The 20,451-nt window shown below is 70.1% G+C and overlaps 2 protein-coding genes across 2 annotated transcripts; one reads left to right on the forward strand and one right to left on the reverse strand.

The window, feature by feature from the left end:
* The first annotated feature begins 2,960 nt into the window (after positions 1–2,960).
* On the forward strand, positions 2,961–7,576 carry ZFTA (zinc finger translocation associated). Its single transcript, XM_067314766.1, has 4 exons — positions 2,961–3,006; positions 3,507–3,911; positions 5,671–6,042; positions 7,214–7,576. Exons 1-4 carry the CDS (start codon positions 2,961–2,963, stop codon positions 7,408–7,410), a joined length of 1,020 nt encoding a protein of 339 aa, XP_067170867.1. The 3' UTR covers positions 7,411–7,576.
* Positions 7,577–9,649: 2,073 nt separating this feature from the next.
* Positions 9,650–20,028, reverse strand: RTN3 (reticulon 3). Its single transcript, XM_067314788.1, has 7 exons — positions 19,811–20,028; positions 12,649–12,856; positions 11,951–12,089; positions 11,749–11,818; positions 11,496–11,542; positions 11,317–11,375; positions 9,650–10,489 (listed from the first exon to the last, which is right to left on the reverse strand). The coding sequence occupies exons 1-7, from the start codon at positions 19,944–19,946 to the stop codon at positions 10,444–10,446; spliced, it is 705 nt and encodes a 234-aa protein (XP_067170889.1). The 5' UTR covers positions 19,947–20,028; the 3' UTR covers positions 9,650–10,443.
* Positions 20,029–20,451: the final 423 nt, after the last annotated feature.

The raw sequence follows: 20,451 nt of genomic DNA on the forward strand, positions 1-20,451 counted from the left end.
CCGGCCGCCGCCGCTGCCGCCGCCTCACGCTCGCGCCTCCTCAGCGCCCAGCGGCTCCCAACATGGCCGCCGCCGCCGGCCCTCGGCCATTTCCGCCGCCGCGCCGGAAACACCCGACACGCCTCCCGCGCCGCTTCGGCTCTTTCCGCCTCTCCCTTCGGGTCTTCCCGGCCGGTTTCGCCTCGCCCCGCCCCTCTCCGAGGAGGCTCGGTTGCCACCGCCCCCGCCATCCCGCTTCGGCTCTTTCCGGCGGCTTTCCGGAGATACCCGATGTCGCGCCTCGCTGCGCTCCGCCCTTCCCGGCTTCGGGTATTTCCGGCGGCTTTACGGAAAGGCCCGACTCCTCGCGTGGGCCCCACCCCAGCGCGGAGCCCTGCCGGAAATAGCCGAAGCTCCCTTCGGTAATTTCCGCCGAGTCCTCCGGAAAGAGCCGAGTTCCCCCCCCCCCCCCCACACACACACATACACACTCCGTCGGCGCCGGAGTCGCCGAGTGTCTCCGGAAACACCCGAACCCTCTGGCTGGGACATCGGGCATTTCCGGAAAGCCGACGGAAACAGCCGAGCGGGGCCGAACCCCCCCCCCTCACTTCCCCCCTCCTCGCTGGGGCTGTCACCCCAAAGGGGGGAGGGGGGGACTGAGGGGGCCCTGGCCGCTGGGGGGAGGGGCGGGGGGAGGAACTGGGAGCACTGGGAGGGGGACACTGGTCTGTGGGGAAGGGCCCGGGGCGGAGGGGGGGTGGGCCTGACAGCTGGGGCAGGGCCAGCTGTGGGGCACAAGCCACGCCCCCGGCCCCAGAGAGGGGGGAGGGGCGTGGCCAGGCGGCGGTCATGCCCCCGGCCCCGGGGGAGGGGACAGAGCCAGGTGGTGGCCACGCCCCCATGGTCCAGAGGGGCGGGGCCAGGCGGGGGCGGGGGTGGGGTGCCTCCGTGGGTGCCCCATAGGCCCGGGGACCCCGAGGTGCCGCAGCAGGGCCCGGCCTGGGGGGGTGGGGTGGGGAAATGGGGGGGTTGGGTGGGGGAGGGGAGCATCTGGGGGCTCCCCACTCCCCCCCCACCGATTTTACAGGATGGGGTTTATCCCCCCCCCCAGTCTGATGTGGGGGGGTGGGCTGAGACCTGGCTGCAACTCATTGCACCCCCCCCCACCGCCCCCTCCGCCATAGCGAGGGGCGGCGAGCTGGGGGTGGTGGTGGGGGGGGGGAGCCCCCGCACGGGAGGAAAAGCGCGCGGCCCCTTTAAATTTACCCAGGAGCCCTTAAAGGAGCCCCAGGGGCCCCACGGCGGCGTCCCCACCCCGGCCGGCCCCAGCCGCCGCCGCCGCCGCCCCGGACCCCCGGCCCGGCATGGAGCCCCCCGCTGCCCCGGACCCGCAGCCTGGGCCTGAGCCCGGCCCGCGACCGGCCCGCGCAGGTGAGCACCGCCGTGCCGGGGAGGGGGCAGTGGAGGTGGGGGGAACGCCCGCGCCGCCCCTTTAAGGCACCCCCTCCCCTTCGCCGGGGGAATGAGGAGCTGGGCCCCCCCCTCCCCACCCACCTCCGTGCACAATGGGAGCGACGCTGGCCCTTTAAGTGCCCCCCCGCCCCTTTAAGATGCCCCTGGCCCTTTAAGTGCCCCCAGACCTCTGACAGCCCCCTGTCTGCCTTTAGGATGCCCCCGGCCCTTTAAGACACCCCCCCTTCTGGCCCTTTAAGACGCCCCCCTGTCCCTTTAAGAGGCCCCGGCTCCTTTAAGATACCCCCATCCCTTTAAGTGCCCCTGTCCCTTTGACAGCCCCACGCCTTTAAGATGCCCCCATGCCTCTAAGATGCCCCCATCCCTTTAATAATCCCCCCCGTCCCTTTAAGGTACCCCCTCCCCTTCACCATTCCCCTGTCCTCCTTTGCAGTGGCCCCATCCCCTTTAAGACGCCCCCGTCCCTTTAAGTGCCCCCATCCCTTTAAGGTACCGCATCCCTTTTACAGCCCCCATCCCTTTAAAATGCCCCTTTAAGAGTCCCTTAAAGGTACCCCCTCTGCTTTACCATCCCCTGTCTTCCTTTAGGATGCCCCCCTGCCTTTAAGATGCCCCGTCCCTTTAAGAAGCCCCCGTCCCTTTAAGAAGCCCCCATCGGACCCCGTCCTATGTCCTGCCCCTTTAAGATGCCCCCCCACTCCCTTAGTACCCTCTGTCCCCCTCGAAGGTGCCCCCGCCCCTTTAAGTGCCGCCCACCCCTTTAAGATGACCCGCCCTTTGCATTCCAGCACCTTTGAGAAGCCCCGCCCCTTTCAATGCCCCTCCCCTTTGCCAGACCCCTCCCCCTACATGCCCCTCCCCTACAGTATTCCTGCCCCTTTAAGAGCCCCCCCACCCCTTTAAGATGCCCCATTCCTCCAAGCCCCCTCCCACCCTTTTGACATCCCCTTTAAGAGCCCCCCATCTCCTTTTAGGCCCCCCCCGCCCCTTTAAGATGTCCCCACCCCTTTAAGAGCCCCGCACCTTTAAGAGCCCCCTGCCCCTTTAAGAGCCCCCCGCCCCTTTAAGGCAGCGTTTCCATGCCCCCCCCCATCGCTGGGGCTCCCCCAATCTGTGGGGCCTCTTAAAGGGGCCTCACCTGCCCCCGGGGCCCCCCAGAGCCCCCTGTCCCTGGGCCCTCCCATATGGGGCAGCCCCTCACCCCTGGGGTCACCCAAGGTGTCACCCCACCCCTGGAGACCCCCCAAGACCCCCCCATACGTGGTCCCCTACCCCTGCGGACCCCCAAGAGACCCCACATGTGGGTCCCCCACCCTTGGGGACTCCCCAAGACCCCCCATAAGTGTGTCCCCCACCCTTGGGGATCCCCCAAGACCCCCTATAGGTGGGTTCCCCATACCCTGAGGACCCCAAACCCCTCCATATGTGGGTCCCTCACCCCTGGAGACCCCCCAAAAACCCCCATATGTGGGTTCCCCAACCTTGGAGACCCCCCAGACCCCCCCATGTGTGGGTCCACCACTCCTGGAGACCCCCAAGACCCCCCTATAGGTGGGTCCTCCACCCCTAGGGACCCCCAAGACCCCCCATACGTGGGTCCCCCAACCTTGGAGAGCCCCAAAACCCCCCATATGTGGGTCCCTCATGCCTGGAGACTCCCCAAGACCCCCCATACGTGGATCCCCCAACCTTGGAGACCCCCAAGACACCCCATAGGTGGGTCCCCCACCCCTGGGGACCCCCAAGACCCCCCCCATAGGTGGGTCCCCCAACCTTGGAGACCCCCAAGACACCCCATAGGTGGGTCCCCCACCCCTGGGGACCCCCAAGACCCCCCCCATAGGTGGGTCCCCCAACCTTGGAGACCCCCAAGACACCCCATAGGTGGGTCCCCCACCCCTAGGGACCCCCAAGACCCCCCCCATAGGTGGGTCCCCAATCCTTGGAGACCCCCAAGACACCCCATAGGTGGGTCCCCCACCCCTGGGGACCCCCAAGACCCCCCCATACCTGGCTCCCCCCCCATCCCTGACACCTTTCCCCCCCCGCAGGCTCCCCCAGCCCCGGGGCCGCCGCCAGCCCCCCGCCAGGGCCGGGGCCGGAGCCGGGGCCGCGGGGCGCGGGGCGGAAGAGCGCGGACCACTGCGAGGCGCGGGCGTCGCGGCCCGGCCGCAGCCGCATCCCCGGCCGCGACCACCGGCGCTACTACCACGAGCGCTGGCGGGCCGAGTACCTGATGGAGTTCAACGCGGCGCGGCACGGCATGCTCTGCATGGTCTGCGGCAGCGCCCTCGCCACCCTCAAGCTCAGCACCATCAAGCGCCACATCCGCCAGAAGCACCCCTACTCCGGCGCCTGGGGGCCCCGCGAGAAGCAGCTCGTCCTCCGCTCCTGGGACGCCCACCTGGGCCTCGACGCCGCCCCGCCGGGCCCCGCTGCCGCCGCCGCCCCGCCAGGTACCGCCGGGGTGGGGTGGGGTGGGGCCCACCCGGGTGCGGAGCAGCCCCCTTTAAGAGGGGCCCGTGCCCTCTTTACACCAGGCCACGCCCCCTTGATAATGGGCCAAGACCCCTTTAAGAGAGGCCGAGCCCCCTTTAAGAGAGGCCGAGCCCCCTTTAAGTAGGACCCCACCCCTTTCAGTAGGGCCACGCCCCCTTTTGGGAAGGCCATGACCCCTTTAAGATAGGCCACGCCTTCTTTAGGCAGGGCCACACCCCCTTTAGGATGGGCCTGCCCTCTTTAAGTAGGGCCACACCCCCTTTAAATTGGGCCACGCCCTCTTTAAGCAGGGCCACGCCTCCTCTAATGTGGGCCACACCCCCTTTAAATCGGACCGCCCTTCCTTTAAACTGGGCCACGCCCCCTTTCGGTAGGGCCACGCCCCCTTTAATGTGAGCCACGCCTCCTTGGATTTGGGCCCTGCCCCTTCTAAATCGGGCGGTGCCCCTTTAAGATAAGCCACGCCCCCACACACCCAGCCACACCCACTCCCAACCTGGTCACGCCCATTCCACTGAGCCACGCCCACCACCGCTGGCCATATGTCGAGCCACACCCACCTCATACAGGCCATGCCCCCAGCCTGGCCACACCCAGCCCCACCTTTTAATTAGGCCCCGCCCCCTCATGCTGGCTCTTTTCCCATTGGCTGCCTTCCTGATCACACTGGCCCCACCCCCTTGGCTGCCTGGCCCCGCCCCTCACTCCAGGCCCCGCCCACACCCCCTTGGGGCTCCCCCCAACCTGTCTGCCCCTGGCTCCTCCCCCAGCTCTGCAGGCTCCGCCCCTTCCCCTCCCCCACCGCGGGTGCAGGCTCCTCCCTCCCTGCAGCATCCCCAGACTGTGTCCCCATGTCCCCAACACGACCCTGTGTCCCCAAGGCGTCTCCGTGTCCCCATGGTCCCCGGTGTCCCCAAGGTGTCCGCAATGTGTCCCCATGTCCCCAAAGTGTCCCCATGGGCCCCAGCAGCCCTGGAGGGTCTTGTGGTCCCCAGCGTGTCCCCATGGTCCCTGGTGTCCCCAATGGGTCCCCACCATGTCCCTGTGGTCCCTAATGTCCCTGGTGCCCCTGGTGTCCCCAATGGGTTCCCACCATCTCCCCGTGGTCCCTAATGTCCCTGGTGTCCCCAATGGGTCCCCCACCATGTCCCCATGGTCCCTGGTGCCCCTGATGTCCCCAATGGGTTCCCACCATGTCCCCACGGTTCCTAATGTTCCTGGTGCCCCTGATGTCCCCAATGGGTCCCCACCATGTCCCCGTGGTCCCTGGTGCCCCTGATGTCCCCAATGGGTCCCCACCATGTCCCCATGGTCCCTGGTGCCCCTGATGTCCCCAATGGGTTCCCACCATGTCCCCGTGGTCCCTGGTGCCCCTGATGTCCCCAATGGGTCCCCACCATGTCCCCACGGTCCCTAATGTTCCTGGTGCCCCTGGTGTCCCCAATGGGTCCCCACTGTGTCCCCATGGTCCCTGGTGCCCCTGGTGTCCCCAATGGGTCCCCACCATGTCCCCACGGTCCCTAATGTTCCTGGTGCCCCTGGTGTCCCCAATGGGTCCCCACTGTGTCCCCATGGTCCCTGGTGCCCCTGGTGTCCCCAATGGGTCCCCACCATGTCCCCACGGTCCCTAATGTCCCTGGGGCCCTGGAGGGTCCCACAGTCCCCAGCGCGTCCCCGGTGTCCCCAACGTCCCCACCGCCACCTCCGTCCCCGCAGGCTCCCCGGGCGCCGCCGCCGCCCCCCCGGCCGCCCGCAGCCGCCACCGCCGCGTCCCCCCGCTGCCGCCGCCGCCGCCGCCCGTGTCGCCGCGCCGGGGTGCCAAGGGGCCGGCGCGGGGGCCGCCGGGGCCGGCGGCGGCGGCGGCGGCGGCGGGGGGGCGCTCGGTGCGGGGGTGGCTGCGGGCCGAGCTGCTGCTGGACCTGGAGGCGGCGGGGACGCGGCTGCGGTGCCTGCTGTGCGCCCGCGCGCTGCCCACGCTGCACCTGGGCGACATCCGCCGCCACGCGCTGCAGGCGCATCCGGCCTCGCTGGCCCTGGGCACCGCGGCGCGGGGGGCCCTGCTGCGCGCCTGCCGCCCGCCGCCGCCCCGTGAGTGCGGGGGGACGCGGGCGGACGCGGGGACCCTGCATGGTGCAAGGACATGGGGACGCTGCGTGGCACAGGGATGCTGGGACCCAGTGGGCGCACGGGGACGCAGGGATGCAGGGACACGGGGGGGACATGGGGACCTTGCATGGTGCAGGGACATGGGGACGCTGCATGGTGCAGGGATGCTGCATGGTGCAGGGACACTGCGTGGCACGGGGATGCCGGGACCCGGTGACTGCACGGGGACGTGGGGACACGGGGAGGGATGTGGGGACACTGCATGGCGCAGGGATGCTGGGACCCAGTGAGTGCAGGGGGACGTGGGGGGACATGGGGACACTGCATGACACAGGGATGCCGGGACCTGGTGAGTGCATGGGGATGCAGGGACACAGGGACATGGGGGGGGACGTGGGGACACTGCATGGTGCAGGGACACTGCGTGGCACGGGGATGCCAGGACCCGGTGACTGCACGGGGACGTGGGGACACGGGGAGGGATGTGGGGACACTGCATGGCGCAGGGATGCTGGGACCCAGTGAGTGCAGGGGGACGTGGGGGGACATGGGGACACTGCATGACACAGGGATGCCGGGACCTGGTGAGTGCATGGGGATGCAGGGACACAGGGACATGGGGGGGGACGTGGGGACACTGCATGGTGCAGGGACACTGCGTGGCACAGGGACATGGGGACACTGCGTGGTGCAGGGATGCCGGGACCCGGTGAGTGTAGGGGGACATGGGGACACAGGGGACATGGGGGGACATGGGGACACTGCGTGGCACGGGGATGCTGGGATCCAGTGAGTGCACAGGGACACAGGGACATGGGGGGGACACAGGGACGCTGCATGGGACAGGGATGCCAGGATCCGACATTGCATGGGGACACGGGGACCCTGGGTGGCACTGGGGGGACACGGGGACTGCGCCCGGCGGGGGAATGGGGACACACGGTGGCCCTGCATGGCGAGGGGACGGGGCGGGGGGACACCTGGGCATGGGGACATGGGGACACAGGGACATGGGGACACAGGGACACCTGGGAATGGGGGCATGGGGGACATGGGGACACGGGGACACGGTGGGGAGGACACACATAGGGACAGGAGCTGGCAGCGGGGGGGGACACGAGGGGACACGTCCGCTGAGCCCGGGTCCCCGCAGGTGCCCCGGAGCCGCCCAGCCCCGAGGACGAGGAGGAGGACGAGGACGAGGAGGACGAGGACGAGGAGGCCGAAGGCTCGGGGGGCGCCGGGCCGCGGCAGGAGCCGCTGGCGGACTGCGAGGACGGGGACACGCAGGGGGCCACCAGCCCCCCGGCGTCACCCCATGCCGGCCCCCCGCCCGCCTGCACCGCCTAGACCCGGGGGGACACCGAGACCCGGGGCCACCTGGACCCAAGGGGACGTCAAGGCCTGGAGCCACCTGGATCCATGGGGACACCAAGACCCGGAGCCACCTGGACTTGTGGGGACACTGAGACCCAGAGCCACCTGGACCTATGGGGACACTGAGGCCTGGAGCCACCTGGACCTGAGGGGACACCGAGACTCGGGGCCACCTGGACCCGAGGGGACATCAAGGCCTGGAGCCACCTGGATCCATGGGGACACCGAGGCCTGGAGCCAGCTGGACCTGAGGGGACACCAAGGCCTGGAGCCACCTGGACTTGTGGGGCCACCGAGACCCGGGGCCACCTGGACTCATGGGGACATCAAGGCCTGGAGCCAGCTGGACCTATGGGGACACTGAGGCCTGGAGCCACCTGGACTCGTGGGGACACCAAGGCCTGGAGCCAGCGGGACTCAGGACACCGAGGCCTGGAGCCAGCTGGACCTGAGGGGACACCAAGGCCTGGAGCCACCTGGACTCATGGGGACACCGAGGCCTGGAGCCACCTGGACTCATGGGGACATCAAGGCCTGGAGCCACCTGGACCCGTGGGGACACCGAGGTCTGGAGCCAGCGGGACTCAGGACACCGAAGCCTGGAGCCAGCTGGACCTGAGGGGACACCGAGGCCTGGAGCCACCTGGATCCATGGGGACACCAAGGCCTGGAGCCACCTGGACCTGAGGGGACACCAAGGCCTGGAGCCACCTGGACTCATGGGGACACCAAGGCCTGGATGGACGCAGCCGTGGGTCCCTGTCACCCCCCAAGTCCCCGGATGTGGCCGGGGGGGGGGGTCGAGCCAGGAGCACCCTGGGGATGGGCGGGTTGTGGGGGGACCCTCGCGGTGCCACCGCGCGTCCCCTTTGGCGTCCCATGGTGGGAGCAGTCCCCTGCGGCGCCGTGGTCCCCTCAACGGTGACACCGGTCCCAGTGGGTCCCCCATGGAGCTGTGGGTCCCCTCGGAGGCGTCACTGATCCCCTGTGGGTCCCTCCATGGCGTCACCGATGTCCCAAGGGTCCTCCAAGAGCCGTGGGTCCCCTTGATGGCGTCCCCTGTCCCCTGCGGGGCCCCCCATGGTGTCCCTGGTCCCCCGTGGGTCCCCTCGACGGTGTCCCTGGTCCCCCATGGGTCCCCTCAACGGTGTCCCACGTCCCCCCTGGGCCCCCTGTGGTGTCACCAGCGCCCTGTGGGTGCCCCCGGTGGCAGCACTGATCCCCCACGGTGTCACCACCACCCCGCGGGTCACCTCAATGGTGTCACCAATCCCCCCGTGGTGCCACCACCACCCTACGGATCCCCTCGCTGGTGCCACCACCACCCCATGGGTCCCCTCGGCAGTGTCACCGATCCCCCCGTGGTGTCACCACCACCCTGTGGGTCCCCTCAGTGGTGGCACCGATCCCCCTTGGGTCCCCTCAGTGGTGTCATCAACCCCCCCGCGGTGTCACCACCACCCCATGGGTCCCCTCAATGGTGTCACCAATCCCCCATGGTGCCACCACCACCCCGCGGGTCCCCTCAACGGTGTCACCGATCCCCCCGTGGTGCCACCACCACCCTGCGGGTCCCCTCAATGGTGTCACCAATCCCCCATGGTGCCACCACCACCCCGCGGGTCCCCTCAACGGTGTCACCGATCCCCCCGTGGTGCCACCACCACCCTGCGGGTCCCCTCAATGGTGTCACCGATCCCCCTATGGTGCCACCACCACCCCATGGGTCCCCTCAATGGTGTCACCAATCCCCCATGGTGCCACCACCACCCCATGGGTCCCCTCAGTGGTGTCACCGATCCCCCTATGGTGCCACCACCACCCCGCGGGTCCCCTCAACGGTGTCACCGATCCCCCCGTGGTGCCACCACCACCCTGCGGGTCCCCTCAATGGTGTCACCGATCCCCCCGTGGTGCCACCACCACCCTGCGGGTCCCCTCAATGGTGTCACCGATCCCCCCGCGGTGCCACCACCACCCCATGGGTCCCCTCAATGGTGTCACCGATCCCCCCGCGGTGCCACCACCACCCTGCGGGTCCCCTCGGCGGCGTCCCCGTCCCCCCGCGCCCCCTCCTTTTCTACGCCCCCCCCCCCCAATAAAGGTGCTCCGTGGGGCGCCCCCCCCCCAGCCACGCTCCCACCCTCCCTCCCTCCCTCCCGCGCTCCGTCCTCGCCGGCGCCGCCGGAGCGAGGGGCGACGAGGGGCGACCTCCGGCGCGGTGCTTTTATTAATACGTCATCGCACGGGGAGGGGACGGGGGGCAGCATCCCGCTCCGGCCCCGCTTCCCGCTTGCTTCCCGCCGCCGGGGCCGGCACGGAACCGCCCCCCTTCCCCTCGCTTCCCGGCGGCCCCGCGGCAAGGGGGACGCGGACGGGGAAGCCCCGGAGAGGCTTCGGGGTGGGGGGCGCCAAGGGAGGCGGCGCCGGAGGATCCTGCGGCCCCGGAGGATCCCGTGGCACCGGCGGGGCAGGAGGGGGGCGAGTCGGAGCTTTCCGGCTTTTCCCCGGACGGCTCCGTGCCGGTGCGGAGCTGCGGACGGGACCCGGCGCCTTTTCCGCGGGGTTTTTACAGCAGTTACAGACATTTCACCTCGTCGTCGAAAATAACATTAAAAAAGAGAAAATAATAATAAAGGGAAGAGAAAGAACAGAAAAAAGGGAGGGAAGGGCAGGCGGGAAAGGCCGGAGCGGCCGGGAGCCGGGGCGGAAAAGCCCCCTCCCATCCCCGGGGCCGCGGCAGCACGGTGCCAGGGCAGTGCCGAGGCTGGATCCGCTCGGCCCAGCCCGGCGCTCCGGCCGGAGGAACCGGGACGAGCGCCCGGCATGGGGACGGAGGGGGGGACGGGGGCTCAAGCGGCCACGGCTCCCCGCTCCGGAGGTGCCGGCGGCGCGGAGCAGCGGGCGGGCAAGGGGGGGACGCGCGCGCGTGCGCGGAGAGGGACAACGGATGCGGACCTGGATTTTCCCCGCCGCTGCCGCCGCCGCTCCCTTTCCCGGCGGCTTTTACTCCGGCTTCTTCTTGGCCAGGCCCGGGAGCTTCGCTTGGATCCTGCGGGCAGAGGGGTGAGGTGAGAGGCGGGGGCCGCGCTCGGCTCCGGATACAGCGCTGGTGCTGGGATGCCTTTTGCCGGGACGGTCGCCGGCGGAGGAAGCGCGGAGCGCGGCGGAGGAAGCGCGGAGCGCGTGGCAGAGGAAGAGGAGCGCGTGGCAGAGGAAGCGCGGAGCGCGCGGCGGAGGAAGAGGAGCGCGCGGCGGAGGAAGCGTGGAGCGTGGCGGAGGAAGCGTGGAGCGTGGCGGAGGAAGCGTGGAGCGTGGCGGAGGAAGCGTGGAGCGCATGGCAGAGGAAGAGGAGCGCATGGCAGAGGAAGAGGAGCGCATGGCAGAGGAAGAGGAGCGCGGAGCGGCGGAGGAAGCGCGGAGCGTGGCAGAGGAAGAGGAGCGCGTGGCAGAGGAAGAGGAGCGCGTGGCAGAGGAAGAGGAGCGCGTGGTGGCGGAGGAAGCGCACAGCGTGGCGGAGGAAGAGGAGCGCATGGCAGAGGAAGAGGAGCGCGGAGCGGCGGAGGAAGAGGAGCGCGGAGCGGCGGAGGAAGCGCGGAGCGTGGCAAAGGAAGAGGAGCGTGGCAGAGGAAGAGGAGCGCGGAGCGGCGGAGGAAGCGCGGAGCGTGGCAGAGGAAGAGGAGCGCGTGGCAGAGGAAGAGGAGCGTGTGGTGGCGGAGGAAGCGCAGAGCGTGGCGGAGGAAGAGGAGTGCGGAGCGGCGGAGGAAGCGCGGAGCGTGGCAGAGGAAGAGGAGCGCATGGCAGAGGAAGAGGAGCGCACGGCAGAGGAAGAGGAGCGCGGAGCGCGTGCCGAGGCGGCGCGGCCGGGACGCCACTCACTTCTCCACCAGCGCCTTGCTCTGGTCCCGGGCGATGCCCACGTAGCGATCGATCTGCGTCTGCGGGAGAAGCGGGATGGCGTTAGCGGGGCCGGCGCCGCCGGAGCGGGAGGAAGAGGAGGAGGAGGATGAAGAAGAGGAGGAGGAGGAGGAGGAGCGGCACGGCCCCCCGGCGCTCACCTTGTACTTCTCGTAGACGAGCGGGAGGGTGAAGACGAGCAGCTCGCCTGCGGAGAGAGCGACGGGACGCGGCTCAGGCGGGAGCGCGGGCAGCTCGGCTCCCGCCCCGACGGAACGGGTGGGCGCCGGCCGCCCCCCGCGCCGGGGTTTTTGGGCACCCGGCCGCCGTGCCGGGGTTTTTGGGCGCCCAGCCCCCGTTCCGGGGTTTTTGGGCGCCCGGCCCCCGTGCCGGGGCGGCGGCGGCGGCGCTTACCGAGGATGAGCAGCGTGATGCCGTTGAAGACGGCTCCCACGTAGGTCATCAGCCACATCACCACGGCCAGCTGCGGAGGGGGGGACAGAGCGCACCGCGGTGGCAGTGGCATCAGCGAGGCCGATCGTCCCCCGCCACGGATGCTGCCCCGTGGGATGGGAGGAGGAGGGGGAGGGGGAGGAGGGGGAGGAAGGCTGCTCACCTTCAGCGAGTCCACCAGGTCCTCCACCAGGAAGAGGCGGATGATGAGGCGCAGCGCCCGGTTGACGTGCACCATGGCCGCGTTGACGTAGTTGTGGAAGGCCTCCGAGGAGAGCGCGATGTCCAGGTCCAGGTAGGCCCTGCGAGGAAGAGGAGAAGGAGGGAGCAGGGGGAGAGAAGGAGGGAGCAGGGGGAGAGAAGGAGGGAGCAGGGGGAGAGAAGGAGGGAGCAGGGGGAGAGAAGGAGGGAGCAGGGGGAGGAGAAATAAGCAGAAACAGAAAAAGAAGAAGGAAGAGAAGCAGAAACAGAAGCAGAAGCAGAAGGAGAAGGAGAAGGGGAAGGAGAAGGAGGAAGAGAAGGAGAAGGAGGAAGAGAAGGAGAAGGAGGAAGAGAAGGAGAAGGAGGAAGAGAAGGAGAAGGAGGAAGAGAAGGAGAAGGAGGAAGAGAAGGAGAAGGAGGAGGAGGAAGAGAAGGAGGAAGAGGCCGTGAGCTCCCAGGGACGCCCCGCGCGCCACCCTCCCACCTCCCTGGGGCCACCGCGAAGCCGCAGAGGCCTCCAAACCCGTGGGATTTTGTCCTTCCCCTCGGGAAAACGCCTCCGCCCTAACCAAGGCGGGGGGGCGAATTTGCCTTCCCTTTGCCCCGGGGCCGCGGGGGCCGGCGCCGCGATCCCAGCCCATCCCGGGTCGGAGCGCTCACTTAAACGGGTGCCCTTCCTCGGACTTCTGCACCGCCTGGACGACGGACTTGTAGACGCGGAAGCTGATGGTGATGGAGAGCAGGGCCAGCACGAGGTAGGAGACGACGCTGATGACGCTGAAGGCGGCCAGCGAGAGCAGCAGCAGCAGGGTGGTGCCGAAGACCAGGCCCGTCTTCCGGACGTCCCGCCAGGAGACGAGGTCGCGGGCTGCCGGGGGCGGCGAGGGGGAGGCGGCTGCGTCACGGGGGCCCCGGCGGTGCCGCCCGGTTTCCGTCCCCCCCCTTTCCCGGTGCCGGAGGACGACGGAGCCCCCGGGGAGAAGCTCCGCTTTGGGGGGCCACCGACCTGCTCCCAACGCGGCGCTCGGCATCCCGACCCAGCCGCGGAGGAGAGACGCTGCCCCGCGGGCACCGTTCCCAGCCGGAGACGCCACCGGAGCCAACACCGCCTTCCCGGGATTTGTTAGCACGGGGAGGGGGGAGGAAAAAGGGGGCCTAATCCATTCCCCCCCACTCCCAGGGTCGCTACAGGCGGAGCCACAAGCGGACGAGCTCCCGCTTGGCCCGGCGGGAGCGGGATGAGGACGGCGCCGCCGAAGCTCGCCGGAGACGGGGCCGTCGGCGCCGCACGTTTAGCCTGCCGGACCGCTCGGAAGCGACGGGCGCCGCCGGAGCAGCCGCCCCCGAACCGCCGGGTTTTCCGGCGCCGCCGCGGTATTTCCACGCTGCGCCGCGCGCTGGGAAGACGGGAGCGGGAAGGGAAGGAGGCGGTTGCTCCCCGGCACGGCACGGCTTTACCTGAGAGCGCGGCCAGCAGCTCGGCTAGCGCACGCTCTGCCGGGCTCGCGGCCGTCCCGTCCCGCCGGCCGGAGCCGGGCGCCGGCTCGGGGGGCTGCGGGACGCACGGAGGCGCCGGCACGGGCGCGGGGCTCCGACCCCGCGGCTCTTCGCCCAGCTCGCGCAGGGCCCGGATCGTCTGCTGCTCCTGCTCCAAGTGCCCGGCCGCCGCGGGGGAGCCGGGAGCCGGCTCGGCGGAGCCGTCGCCGCGCCGCGGAGCGGGAGCCGGGTTTCCGGGGCGCTCGCGGCCCCCGGGGTTGAGGCATTCCCGCATGAAGGCCACGAAGCTCTCGCCGCCGCCGCCGCCGCTGCCGCCGTCCGGGCGCTCCCGCTCTTCCGCCGGCCCTTTCGGAAGCGGGGAGGCACCGGCGGGTTTCTCTTGGGCCACCAGATCGACGTCGCTGCCGCCACCGTTGCCGCTTCCCGGCCCAGCCGCCGGCGGCTCGCGCGCTTCCCGGGGAGGCACCGGCGCATCCTCGATGACGGTGTCGTCCGACTCGCCGGAGCTGTCGGCATCGTCGGCCGGAGCCGGCCAGCCGGCGTCCGCTTTGGGGGCAGCGGCGGGAGGCGGCGGCGGCGGTGGCGGGGGGCGCTCGGAGGCCGCCGGGGCGCTCGGCACGCGGACAGCGGCCGTTCCGGGCTCGTCGGCACTGCCGCCGGATCTCTCGGCTTGCTCCGCCAGGTCCCAGTGCAGCAGCTCGCTGGTGAAGCTGTGCATCTCCCGCACGCACTTGGACACCTCCTCGAGGGCGGCGGCGGTGCCCGAGGCCTGGCGCGAGATCCCGGCCGTGCCGGCGGTGCCGGCGGCGCGGGGCGGCGCGCGGAAGTCGCACACGCCGTCCTCGGGGATCTTGGCCAGCAGCTCGCCGCGAGCCGCCCAGCCGGCGGCGCCGGTGCCGGCATCCAGCAGCGACTCCTTGTATTCCCTGTCGAAGGCGGCTCGGTCGAGGATGAGCTCGAAGGGCGACTCGGGCGACTCCTTCTCCTTCGCCGCGGCGTCGGCATCGGCATCGGCGTCGCCGGCGGGCGGCAGGGTGAAGGCCGCCCTTGCTGCCGGCTGCCCGTTCTCCGGCCCGGAGCCGCCCGGCGAGGCCGTGCCGGGGGAGCCTTTGGCCGCCGGAGCCTCCGGAAGCGCCCCGCAGGGAGGAGCGGCGCCCGCTGAGGCCGGAGATTTGAGAGAGGAGGGGAGAAGGGGGGAAGGAAGGAAGGAAGGAAGGAAGAGATTCAAGTGCCGTGAGGGAGCGGACGGACGGACGGGCAGGCAGGCAGCATGCGCTCCGAGCAGCCGGAAGCGGGCCGGACCGCGTTAGCCGGGATTTGCCCCCCTCCCGCCCAAGATTCGCCGGCGGAAAAGCGCCCCGGCGTCCGTTTGGCACTCGAGGCCGCTTGGAAACGTGCGGTTTGGGGCTGCCGCCGTCGGTTCGGGGCCGGCCGGAGACGCGAGCCCTTTCCGAAGGCGAGACGCTTTTCCGGAGATGAGTTGGGGATCCTGCGGGATGGGGGGGGCCGGGCTCCGCTTTGCCACAGGGGAATAAACCCCCCCGGCGGCAGGTGCCGGGCGAAGGCGGAAGCGGCTCGGAGAGAAGCGGAGAGGCGGCGCGCGACTCCCGGCTCCAAGGGCCGGATCAGCACCAGCTCCTCCCGACTCCGAAGGCTGGATCGGCACCGGCTCTTCCCGCAAGGAGCCAGGGCTGTTTTTGAGGAGTTTTTTTTCTTTTTTTTGTCGGCGCAGGCGGACAATCCCGGCGGCTCGGGGCGTTTCGGAGGCCCCGCGCTCCGGCGGCGGCGGCACATGGACACGGACACACACACAAACACGCAGGCGCCGGCAACGGAGCGCGGCCACGGAGCGGGCAGCTTTCCGGACCGAAGCCGAACACCAAGGCAGAAGCTCAACGTGCAAAGCGGAGGCGGCAGGCACGGCGCACGGAATGGCACCCGGCACCCGGCATGCGAGCTGGCAGGCGCTCAGCAAAGCCGCGGCACGCGGGATGCTCCGAGCTCGGGCGCCGCTTCGGAATCGGAGGGGAAAAGAGCGAAAGAAAAATGTCTTTGGGAAAGGCTGTAACCGGCTGCGGAGGATTCCCGGCGGAGAAGGAGCCGCGGCAGGCGCCCGCCGCTCCTGAAAGCTCGGCGCTCGCCATCTCCCCAGCGGAAAAGCCCCGGAATGAGCCCCAAACTGTGCTGGCCCCCAAAAATGGCACCAACAAACTTATTTCTCCGGCAGAGCCCGGCCTGCGGCAAAGCCCCTTCCACGGGGTGGCTCCGGCCAAGGAGCCGGGAATATCACTCTTGGGAATGGCAGGGCGCCTGGAGCGCCGTGACCCTGCCGGGTTTCCGGGCCAGCAGTGGGGCCGGAGGTGCGGACGAAGCCGTCGCCGCGCTCTCCGACCTGCTAGCTGGGAGGTTTCCGGAGGGCTCTTTCCCCCGGGAATATCCCAGTGGCGAGGGATACCTGGCAGAGAAGGGGAGGGGGATGCGCTTCCCTGCCTCGCTCCCAACATGCCTGGAGCAGCTCCAGCGCGGAGCCTCGCCGGGGCCGGGAGCGGCACGGAGACCCCCCGCCATCTCCGGCTCCCTGAGCTCGGCCTTTCCCGATGGGGCGGGGGATCCCCGGATTTCGCCTCCGAGTGGCCCCCGGAGCCGCCCGGCGCCCCGGTTACAGCCTCTCTGCCGACATTTTTCCGTGGGGAGCGGAGAGGGAAACGCCAGACTTGCCTTGTGAAGCCGCAAAGAGAGGGACAGGCTGAGAGCAAGAAACAAGGGAATCTGCAAGAAAATATATAGATAGAGGGTGAGAAGTGCGGAGCCGCGCGGCAGCGGGAGAAGCCCCGGCTTTGCCGGGAGCCGAGCGACCCCCCTCCCCGCTCCGGAGCCGCTCCCGAGGCCGCGGCGGGACCCGGACGAACCCCGGGATCCCTCGGCTTTACGGGCTCTGGTGCCGGGCGTGCGCCCCGAACGGGTTAGTTCCCGCGCAGTGTTCCGAGCTTTTCCCCCCCCAAAAAGAGGCGCCGGATTGTCAGTGGTTTTAGCGGAGCGAGGGCGGCCCCCTCCGTACCTGGGACGCCGAGGGGCGGCGCGGCTCCGGCGCGGAAGGGACGGGATCGCCCGGCGCTACAACGGACACAGCTTAGGCGGAAGGTCGCCCGGGAAGAGCCCGGCGGTGCCGCTCGCCCCGGCCCCCTTTCCGGATGGGAGGCCTCCGGCTCGCCGTAACGCGGCCGCCGGGATGGCGGAGCGGTTGCGGAGGTTTCCGCCTCTCCTTCCGCGACGGGCGCCCGCGGCCAAGCCGGGGATTTCGCTTCCTTCCGGGGTGCCGGCGGCTTGAGAGCCCCGGAATCAACGCGGGCTGGGAGGCCTCCGGGATCGCCGGCGTCCTGGCCGGAGCCGGGATCGAGCCGCATCCGGCGCCGCGTTGCTGTTTTCCTCCAGCTGAAAGCCGGCTCCGGTGGTCCGCTAGCGACAGCGATGCCTCTCTCTGGCCCCCTCCCGGAGGGCTCGGAAGTTTTTCAAGGATGCTCCAGGCATCTCTAACGAAGGGCACCGCTAACGAGGGGCAGGCGGGAGCCCCTCCGTTTCCGAGAGCTCCTCCATTTCCGAGAGCTCCTCCATTTCCGAAGGCTTCGTGGCAGGACAAGGGGAGGAACTGGGACAGGCGGAGGCAAACGCAGGGACACGGAGGCCGGTGGCGCCGGGATTCGAGGCCGACGCTCCCAGAACTTTTCCATGCGCTCTGCCTGGTCACCCGGAAAAGGGGCCAGGGGCTTTCCAAGGATCCCCATCTCTCCCGAGGGGCCAGGAAGGAGGCGCTCCGAGGAGGAATTCGGCTCACAGGTTGGAGGCAGATACCGAGCGCGGGCGGCTGAAACCCCGTTGGCTCGCCGCGAGGTCAGGACGAAGAACCGATCCCTTCCGCCCCTTCCCGGGAAAACGAGCCGTCTCCAAGGAAAGCGGCGGCTCCACGAGCCACCACCACGCATCCGACGGCGACTTCGGCGGCCTCCGGCGGCGCACGGAACGGCGCAAAGGCGTTTCGGGGCGAAACCGGCAACCGCGTGCTCCGGCGGGGGGATCGCGACCCGCCTCCGCCTGGGGAAGCGGCTCCGCTGCCCACGGGGTGGGAAAAGCCCCCGGGAAAACCTCGGGAAGCTCCCCCCCTCAATCCCAAATGGTGCCGAGCACCATCCGGAGAGAGGACCGCCCGGAACGGCGGCTTTTTCGGGGCTGTTACGTGCACCGACACCGCCGGTGCTCTGCGGACGGGTTTTACTGCGGGGGTTCGCTCCGAATAAAGCGCCGGCGTTCGGCGAAGCTCCGTAATCGCCCCGTTCCGGCCGGCGGCTACCGCCGGAGAGGCCTTGGCAGCCTCCGAAGGTGCCGACTCATCCACGGCTCCGGCAGAGCTGCGGGGAGCCTCCCATCGCCGGCTTTTTGCCGAGCATCCGACCTCGGCACCTGGCCCGGCGGGGGCAGCTCGCCCCCGCTCATCCCTCCTCGCCGGCCGAGCCGGTTGGCCGCTGCTCCGAGCCTGGGTTTTCCCAAGCGGCTCCCGGCGGCAACGGCGGTCCCGCTCTCCGCCCCCTCCCTCGGCGCTCCCGGGAAGCAGCCGCACTGCGGATCTCGGCGCCCGGCTCGCCGGAGACACAATGGCGACCTCCCGCCGTCGCCGCCGCGCGCGGAGGGGGGGGGATTCGGAGCCGGACGCTCCTTTGTCCGGGATCCTTTCCCACGTCGGCTCCCGTCCCCGTTCCCGGCGGAACAAAAGGGAGGTTTTGGCACCGCGCCGGGGCGGTGGCTGTGGGGGGGGGACGACACTGTCTCACAGGGGTCCCGGCACCTGCCGCCGCGCGTTGGCCGCGTCTCCTCGGCTGCTCCGATTTCTGGCAGGGGGCAACGTTCCCTTCGGGAAGGGCGTGGGAGCGGGACGAGGCGGCTCAGGGCTGGAAGCGGTGGGGAGACGCCGCGGAGCTTGGTGCCATCCGACCCCACCCCCCCTCAAACCACAGGCCTGTGTCGCCGCGCCCCGAAAATCACCCCCTCGACGTGCCCCCACCCCGCGTCGCGTCACCCCCGGCTCTGCCGCAGCCCCGGATTCGGGGAGACTCCCCCCCCGTCCCCCCCCCCGGGGCTGATCCGCACCCCTCCGCCGCGGGGGGCCTCGGGGCAGGTGTCGCACAGACGCTCCCCCGGGTCCCCCCCTCCCCGAAATAACGGCGGCCGCCGGCCACCTTTCCTCTCATGCCCCCCCCCACTGCGAAAGGGCTCTCGGCCCCCATCTGCCCCCCCCAAAATGGCTCTTCTCCCTCCCCATTCTCTGCCCCCCCCAAAATAGCTCTTCTCCTTCCCCATCCTGGCCCCTGACAAAAGGCCTCTTCTTCCTCTTCCTTCCCCCAAAAGGGCTCTTCCCCCCTCCCTGTCTCTGCCCCCCCCCAAAACGGCTCTTCCCCCCTCCCTGTCTCTGCCCCCCCCCAAAACGGCTCTTCCCCCCTCCCTGTCTCTGCCCCCCCCCAAAACGGCTCTTCTCCCCCTATATTTGCCCCCCCCCCCCAGGAGGGCTCTTGAGCCCTTTTGGGCAAGCAGAGACAGGGAGGGATGAAGAGCCCTTTTGGGGGGCAAATATAGGGGGAGAAGAGCCCTTTTGGGGGGGCAGAGACAGGGAGGGATGTTCTTCCCCCATATTTGCCCCCCAAAAGGGCTCTTCACCTCTCTGTCTCTGCCCCCCAAAAGGGCTCTTCACCCCCCATATTTGCCCCCCAAAAGGGCTCTTCTCTCCCCATATTTGCCCCCCAAAAGGGCTCTTCTCTCCTCCCTGTCTCTGCCCCCCTAAAACGGCCTCCTCCCCCCATATTTGCCCCCCCAAGAGGGTTCTTCATCTCTCCCTGTCTCTGCCCCCCCAAAAGGGCTCTTCACCCCCCATATTTGCCCCCCAAAAGGGCTCTTCACCCCCCATATTTGCCCCCCAAAAGGGCTCTTCTTTTCTCCCTGTCTCTGTCCTCCTAAAACGGCCTCCTCCCCCCATATTTGCCCCCCCGAAACGGCTCTCCTCCCCCCATATTTGCCCCCCAAAACGGCTCTTCTACCCCCATATTTGCCCCCCCGAAACGGCTCTTCTCCCCGTGTTTGTGCTCCTCAGAGAGGCCTAGCCCCTCCCCCGTATTTATGCTCCTCCAGAGAGCTCTCAACCCCCCCCAAACGCGTCTCCCCCCAACATGTCAGCGTCCCCCTGCCGCTCCCCGTGCCCCCCCCCGTCCCCGTGCCCCTCCCGGTGCGCCCCCACCCCCCTCCGCGCCGGGCCCTTCCCCTCACAGCCCCGCCAGGCCCTTACCAGCACATGACGGGGAACCGGCCCCTTTGCAGTCCCGGGCCCCCGGCGGGGGGTGAGGGACGCCGGGCTCAGGGTGGCCGGCGGCGGAGGAAGAAGAGGAAGAGATGTAGGGGGATTGGGTGGCGGGGTCGGCCATGGCGGCGAGCGCGGAGCCTCGGCGAGGAACGTCCGTCGCTCTCGGCGGGCACGCACCGACTGACAGGGCGCGCGGCGGGGCGCGGCGGCGCGGGGGCGTCGGCGCCGCCGCCGCGCATGCGCCAACGGCCGCCGCGCCCCGCGCATGCGCCAACGGCCGCCGCGCCCCCGCGCGCGCCGCTGCCCCCGCCCTCCACCTCCCCGCAGCCGGGGCGCCGCCGCGCATGCGCCAACGGCAGCTCTCCCCCAAACAAACACACACCTCCCCGCAGCCGGGGCGCTGCTGCGCATGCGCCAAAGGCCTCTCCCCTCCACCTCCCCGCAGCCAGGGCGCTGCTGCGCATGCGCCACCGGCCGCTCCCCTGCGCCTCCCCCCCCCTCACCTCCCCGCAGCCGGGGCACCGTCGCGCATGCGCGAGGCCGGGACGGGACGGGGGGGGCGAAGCGTCCCCCCCCCCCCTCCTCGGCGCATGCGCTCTTTCGCCGAGGCGGGGGCGGGTGGTGCA

Source organism: Apteryx mantelli, chromosome 37 (assembly GCF_036417845.1).
Source record: "Apteryx mantelli isolate bAptMan1 chromosome 37, bAptMan1.hap1, whole genome shotgun sequence".
Lineage (NCBI taxonomy): Eukaryota > Metazoa > Chordata > Aves > Apterygiformes > Apterygidae > Apteryx > Apteryx mantelli.

Bases quoted from the DNA above. Each gene is read 5' to 3' on its own strand.
- ZFTA (XM_067314766.1), top strand. From the start codon at position 2,961: ATGTGTGGGTCCACCACTCCTGGAGACCCCCAAGACCCCCCTATAG. The intron at 3,007-3,506 runs GTGGGTCCTCCA...CCCCCCCCGCAG, and splicing joins CCCCCAAGACCCCCCTATAG to GCTCCCCCAGCCCCGGGGCC. The intron at 6,043-7,213 runs GTGAGTGCGGGG...GGGTCCCCGCAG, and splicing joins CTGCCGCCCGCCGCCGCCCC to GTGCCCCGGAGCCGCCCAGC.
- RTN3 (XM_067314788.1), bottom strand. From the start codon at position 19,946: ATGGCCGACCCCGCCACCCAATCCCCCTACATCTCTTCCTCTTCTTCC. The intron at 11,376-11,495 runs GTGAGCGCCGGG...CTTCTCCCGCAG, and splicing joins TCGTCTACGAGAAGTACAAG to ACGCAGATCGATCGCTACGT. The intron at 10,490-11,316 runs GTGAGTGGCGTC...CTCTGCCCGCAG, and splicing joins AGCAAGGCGCTGGTGGAGAA to GATCCAAGCGAAGCTCCCGG.